The sequence below is a fragment of the Rhinopithecus bieti genome, unplaced genomic scaffold (assembly GCF_001698545.2).
Source record: "Rhinopithecus bieti isolate Rb0 unplaced genomic scaffold, ASM169854v2 scaffold_60905, whole genome shotgun sequence".
Lineage (NCBI taxonomy): Eukaryota > Metazoa > Chordata > Mammalia > Primates > Cercopithecidae > Rhinopithecus > Rhinopithecus bieti.
In genome coordinates, this window is record NW_016823418.1 from 286721 (window position 1) to 294079 (window position 7359).

General features: G+C 32.2%; 1 protein-coding gene across 2 annotated transcripts; it reads right to left on the reverse strand.

Moving 5' to 3' along the window:
* Positions 1-1753: 1753 nt before the first annotated feature.
* CSN2 (casein beta) lies at positions 1754-7143 on the reverse strand. 2 transcript variants are annotated; one of them, XM_017861403.1, is made up of 7 exons: positions 7083-7143; positions 6217-6243; positions 5192-5212; positions 5058-5099; positions 3394-3924; positions 2790-2831; positions 1754-2090 (listed from the first exon to the last, which is right to left on the reverse strand). In XM_017861403.1, exons 1-6 carry the CDS (start codon positions 7131-7133, stop codon positions 2826-2828), a joined length of 678 nt encoding a protein of 225 aa, XP_017716892.1. In that variant the 5' UTR covers positions 7134-7143; the 3' UTR covers positions 1754-2090; positions 2790-2825. The 2 variants fall into 2 exon arrangements, with proteins under 2 accessions (XP_017716892.1, XP_017716891.1); XM_017861402.1 differs by having other exon boundaries at positions 5058-5102.
* Positions 7144-7359: the final 216 nt, after the last annotated feature.

The window sequence follows — 7359 nt, forward strand, 5'->3', positions numbered from 1 at the left end:
TTGTAGATGCATCACTCCAATCTGTGCTTCTGTTGTCACATTACATTCTCCTCTGTTTCTGTCTGTGTCTCTTCTTATAAGAGTAACAGTTATATTGGATTAAGGGTGAATATCACTCCAGTATGACCTCATCTTAACTAATTATATTTGAAACTAACCTATTTCCAAATAATGAGCTTCCAGAAAGACATGGCATTTTGAGGGGCACTATCCAACCTAGAACAAGGATAAAAGAATAAATCAATAGTGACTGTTAAGCTTTTAGTTTTGACGACAGAGGAGAGTGTAGAGCTATGTATTGATGTGGAGAAGACTGATTAAAGATCATTTTGGGGAATGGATTCAGATTAAGAGCTATACTAGGTCATGCCAGGTATGAGATTTTAATTAGATTCTTAGATGTGGAGATCAAGAAGGCAGTTGAGTGCATAAGTTTTGAGTTCACAAAAGAAAGACGTTTGGAGATAGAGATTTGGAAGGTATTAGCATAAGAATGTACTTAAAGCCAGGGAACTGAACAGGATCAGCCAGGGTAAGGTTAATCTCTAGGGTACTCCAACCCTTAAGGATTTGGAAAAGGAGAAAATAAAAGAAGGGAGACTGAGAAGTGTCTCTTGAATTAAAGAAGAAACCAAGGGTTTATTAGGTTAAGGATTTCAAATGAAGAGAAGAATGATGTTTCAAGGAAGTAAAGATGACAAATTCTACCAAATAACACTGAGAGGTTGGGTAAAACGAACACAAATTAGCAATATGAAAATTATTGATAACCTTGAAAAGAAGTGGTTTCAGTGGGGGACAAAAATTTGATTGGAGTGGGTTAATAATAGAATAAAATATGAGATATGGAAACAGCCCTAGGGATACTTTTGTATGACAATTGATATAAAGTAATCCAAATAATTGGGAGAGGTTTGGAGGTAGTGTTAAGGATGCAAGTTTGTTCTTTAATGATGGGAGATATTATAGTATAAGGTCTTCCATGATGCTTATGTTATAATAAGGGCCAGGGAAACACTGGAAATATAAGAAAGATGGGATAATTGCTAGACATGAGTCACTGCATAAACTCAGGAAGATATAATTGAATATACAAGTGGAGGAGCTGGTATAGAAAGAGAGAAAATTAATCACAATCAACAACTACTTCACAGTTAGAATTAATGGCTGTCAGAGTTTCACATCCCTTACTTTCTTCAGCCTTGCTGGCTAACACCATATTAACCCAGTTCATTGTGATTTGTTAGAATGCTTTAGTGCTGTGGTGTAAGCAATGTCAGCAATGTGGAGCAATAGGGATCATCTATCATGTACTATACAGTACACTAATCATGTTACTAATATGTGATCAAACCTTCAGTAAAATTCTTTGCAGTATTTTATCCATGTGGGAATTAAAGCTCTTACAGCATCACGTTAGCTACCCTGTGGCAAGTTGTACTTCAGGTTTCACGTTTAAAACTTTTTCCCTGGGTCACCAAAAATTTAACATCCAATGCTGGATCATTTTGAAAGTGAAAGGTATAGCTATAATAATAACACTGGGAAAATAGGCATAAACCAAAACTTTCTATAGCAAATGGAGTAAAAAAGCATCCTTTCTTTTCCTTCACTGTTTGATATCTTTTAATATTCAACTCAAAACATTCTATTCCATTTCGATGCATTCTTCCAGGATTATTTTGAACATCAATAATAAATCAAAGGTAACATTAATGAGGTCGATTAGGCTTGAAAAAAAGAACAACTTAAATATGCTTAAGGATAATTTATTGAAATGACTGGAAAGGAAATAGATTCTTCAAGAAATAATAATAAGCACAATTCCAGAAACAATTTGTATACATATGTTTGATATGTTTGTAGCATTTCCGAATGAATATTGAACTTCTGTGGTACTAGTTGAATTAAAATTTGGAAAATGTAAATAGTTCATGAGTCAAATTTCAAATTAAATGAATGACATATAATATATAAAATAAATAAAGGAATAAAGTTTTTTTTCCACATAAACTCATTCAAACATACTTAATTTGGGGTAACATGATACAAAGGTGAAAAAGGCATCATATTTCCAGTCTCAGTCAATTCTGTGGAATAGAGAGCAAATATATAATTAGTTATGTTATAACATGTAAATATTCACCTCTCTTCACTTCTAACTTTGGTGTGACTAATTCACAAAATAAATTGCATTGCAAACGCATTCTGTTGTGGCTTGGAAGCATATAAAGTTTGCATATAACCAAATATTAGCGAACTTGAAATTGCTTCGGTGAAATATCTAGCCTTTCATAATCACAAAAGGCTTTACATCTTAGAATTGCGATACTATTCTCTCCTCTTTTTAACGTTTACATTTGGAGTAATTTGAACTCATGAATTAAAAGATAATTTTAAGTAAAGTACATACAAATTTTATGAAGGGTAGGTTAGAAATAAAAATGCAAACAGGCTTTTGACAAAGGCTCAGATGTATTTCCATAAAAGTAAAATAAAAAAGATATTCTGTTTTCCTAAAATAGTGATAATCAAATCTAAGTATATGGGCCCTTGAAAGCAAGTCAGTCAAATCTGTCAATAGTACATCAATAAAATTAAAGTTATTTGAAATGCAAAGGAGAGATAGTTTCAGGTCAGTAAATGATAGTCAACCATTAAGTTGATAATTAATAAAAAAATTCTTATATGTATGAAATTTTCACTATATTGGTCTTCTCTAGAATTAAATGTGAAAAGACATCATGTATAAAAATGATCAATTTTATGTCCAAACTCCCAAAACTTACCAAAAATGAGGAGGGACAATTAATTTTGAAATCCTCTTAGACCTTAAAAATAAAACAAATACAAATAAATAATTAAATAACTAGCCTCTTAGTTGGAAAACTTGCCTTAAGAATGTCCTAAGTAGTGAAATAAGCATCTCAATCTTTTGCCTTCATATATACTTACAGCAAAAACAAGATGTGAACTAAGGCTTGTGTAAAATAGATGTGCACAAGGAAAATGATAGAACATTTTTCAGCTTTTTTATTCCAAATTCAAGCATACTATTAAATTTAATTCTGGCTTTTGTAAGCCTTAATTACTTTATCTAAATCAGAATTCTCAACAGACTAATTAAATCAGAATTCATGCAATAGCTTTTTTCTCAGCACTCAGTTTCCTCTACACAAAAAACCAGAACAATTATATTAGAATCGCTGGGTAGGCAAAGGCATTGGGATTTGTGGGGAAAAGTTCTCCAGATGACTCTATTGTATAGGTAAGCATTAAGAATAACTTATCTAAACTGCTTTATTTTATTCATTTACTCTACATTTATTCTTTTATTCTACCATCACATACACATCTTGAATGAAACAGCAAAGTCAGTAAATTTGGACTTACCCTAATGGGGTTATGAACTGGGACAAGTGGCTGAGTCACAGGGTAGATCTGGCGGGTGGGATCAAGTAGAAGTTCTTGGTTGAGCAGAAGTGCTTGAACAGGCACAGCTCTCTGAGGGTAGGGCACCACTTGTTGGGGGATAGGCAGGACGTTGGGCTGAGGAACAGACCACAGGGGTTGATGGGGAAGCGCAAGAGTCTGATGAATAGGCTGAGGGACCTGCTGCATCAAGGGCTGGAACAGAGGCAGAGGAAGATGCAGATTTTCAAGATCAGTGAGTTTTGGGATTTGAGGCTCAAAAAAGGGCATTGTTGGAGATCTATGGACGGACATCACTCTGCCTTTAGTGTAGATAGTGTCTTTAGCTTTAGGGACTTCCATTATTTCAGGCTGAGGGACAGGCAGCACCACAGCAGGCTGAGCAAGAGGCAGAATGTTTTGTGGAAGAAAACCATAGGGGATAGGCTCAACGAATGGATAGATCAGAGGCTGTGGCTGGAAAGAGGGGTCCATTTTATCCTGGCGTTCATCCTGGAAAGAAGGAAAAAGAATCTTTGAGTCCTTGATTCAGCTATAATTGTCATTCATAATGAATTCATTTCTCTCTTTTAGACAATGATAAATGAGTAGAAAGAGAGGAAGAAAATATTTCACTTATTTTGTTAAGAAATTATCTTGAGTCATGTGAAGAAAAGTGAGTAAAATGTTTGTTGAAAGATTTTAATCCACTCACTTCATGGGTAACTACACAGGCCAAAGTGAAATCAATGTTTGGATATTTCAGAAACATTCTTTTAACCTTTTCCTGAATTGCCTGGATAACTGTAACTGTACACTTTGGTCTTCAGAGAGAATTTACTTTTCAACACAGTTATGCCAATAATAGACCAAATTGTTTTCACACAGTGAAAAGAGGTCAGTTAAAAGACTTAGAGGGACAATTCCAAGGTTCATTTTGTTTTGTTTTGGTTTGATGAAAAGAAAATCAGTCTTAATTTGTGGCTTCTCTCAGGAAGTGATTTAACACCGAGCCAAATTCTTGCATTCCTTCCCTTGGGAGAAGATAGTCTCTGAGTCTTTCAAGAGACCTTGATTTTTTTGTTTAAATTATGATTTAAAATATGTTTTGTGACACTAAACAATTCATGTGACTACACAAAGCAACTGAAAATTAATTAGGTAAACATATCACTATAAATGTAATTTTAATGAATACAGGATTTGGTGTTGTCCATATGGAAAAGAAGGCAATATGGCACAAATTCCTACATAGTTTTTTTTTTTTTTTTTTTTTTTTTTTTTTTTTTTTTTTTTTTTTAAACCAGTGTGATACTCCTTTTCATTACCATATCCACCTTGAAAATAAGAAGTTCCCAACCTGGAAATGTTCCCACCAATGTACACTTGTTGAAAACAGATACACCATTAGTAATATCATTATGTATTTAGTCTATATTTCAGAAATTAATTGTGAGTTTAAAAATACATACATAGCCTAGAAAATATATCGACTTTATCAATGTTTAATTTTTTTACAGTGGTTCGTGGGTATATGGCATTTATTTTATTATCATTCTTTAGAAGCAACATATACATTATAAATATTTTTGTATGTATTATACTTTATGATAATTTTAGAAATATACTTATCATTAACAAATTACCTCTCTTTGCTGCTGGTCCTCATGTTTAATCTTCTCAACTGTCTGCTAAAATAAATCATATATAAAATATGTTACCATCTGTAAAAATCAGAGGAAATTTTGAAAATATGTACATTTTAAATGTGAAAATTTACCTTGTATTGTGTAATAGATTCCTACAGAAAAATATAAAATAAAATTAGATTTAGTTTTAACAATTCTTACTTTGCAATATAAATCAGGAAATAAAGGCATTAATTGTTTAATAATAGCATTAATAACTTTGTATAATCATTAAAGCTTATATATCAAATTGTTCTATATAAGCTTGTTGTATAAAAGAAAGTCAGATGAATGCAGTCAAGAAGGACATGGCACAAAAAAAGCAATTAATATATGCTAATTTCTCTCTACCACCATGCTCATTCCCTGACAACAAATGATCTCTAAAACCCCATCTGATTTTTTAAAAAAGGAAATACTCATTGAAAATGTATTCTAATAACAATTGATACATTTTGATCACTTCAAATGAATCAGAAGAGTTAAACATTTCCCTTAAGGATCATATAACCTTCCTGAAGAGACAGGGTCTATTGAGGTACCATTTACTTATCAAGTGATCACACACCCAAGAAGAGAGATGTAAGAATAAATATCTACCTGACTCTCTCAGGTAGATTTAGGACTACACTAAATCTCACTTATTTACTACAGTGGCTATTGTAATTATAAAATGTGTCCTTCTGCATATCTGCTTACCTACTGCTTAGCAAGCTCTTAATTATCACTCGCATCTCTATCTTTTCAGTTTGTACCACAGCTCCTAGTCAATGTCTGACCCATAGAAGACCCTCAATATATGCTCAAAGTGAATGAGTTCAGAGTAAAGAGAGTTCAAGGCAGAAAACAGGACTGTATGGTTCATTTAAAAGAAAAAAAAAAAAAAAAAGAGGAAACAAAATAACACAATTTCAAGTAGCAAGCCAATTTAGAAAGTTCTAGAATGTTATTCTAGAATGTCCACATACTTATTGTCCCTAAACATATATAAAGGAAATATATACTAGAACTTATATGTCATTGACATAGCGGCATTAGCTTAACTGCCATGATGTAACACCATAGAAAAATAGCACAGGATTTTATTGTTCTAAAATTGGGTAGAATGTTAACTTACCTCACTGCTTGAAAGACTTCCTACAGTCTGTGGGGAAAAAAAAAATGACAACCAGCTACATCTTCTAGATCATTAGAGAATTTTACTATTTTATGGTTTATAAATTTTCTCTAAAACAAAAAAATCTTACCTCAGAGGATGCACTGGATTGTTCCTTCTGAAAAGATGTTTAAAATTCAGTTTCTATAGCTAACTCATTGTTAAACATGTGTCCTACTTAATTTTACATCATTTATGCAGATCTATCTCCTTCACAAATTTGACTAATTAAAATGTTATATGACTTTTGAGGCTTGAAAGGCAATTGCTTTAATGTCTTTTATATTTTAGTAATTTTATTAATATACTTTTATCTTACATTTATTAAAGACAGTTTTGATGGTTAAGAGTCACTTTAATTTGTATTAAATATTTTTATTATATTATTATGAATGTATGATTAGGATTATGATTGTGTCTGTACTTCATCCTATGGATGTCTTTGTATAGACAGACTTGGACCCAGTGCCCTAGGCTATAAGATATATATACATTTTATGACTGGAATAAGATATGTTTATCTAGGTTGAGCATCTATGGAGTTGTTATTTATGCATATATTTGTTGCCATTTTTATGATTTTTTATTACTTATTGATTTGTTTGCTTTTTCTTTAGTGACTAGCAGCACATTGGTATAGGAAGCATTTGGAGCACTATAGGAAACTGTTGAGATAGTGGGTAAATATAAACGATTTTGATAGAAGTCAAGATAATTTTCATGAAATTCTTCTTTATTATACAGTAAAAAATGTTGGTGATGTCTCTACAAATAGGCATATAGTCCACTATTTCTTGATTTTTAGGAATTTTTTCTTGTGCACATACCTCCCTTGCAAGAGCAAGAGCCACCAGGCAGGCGAGAATGATGACCTTCATGGCTACTAAGTCCTGTGAACGGAGAAAAAAATAGAAGGGTGACAGATTGGTCAATTGGATATATTTTCTTATTTAGTTAGGTAAGGTCACTTTTTATAAAAAAGAGAGATAATGTATAACAAAAATATCTGCATTTTAGAAAATAAATAGAATAAATACTAAATAGAAGTTATATCATATGACTGAGGTCAAAATCTATTCTGGCTTGCTCTTCTCATTTATCAAA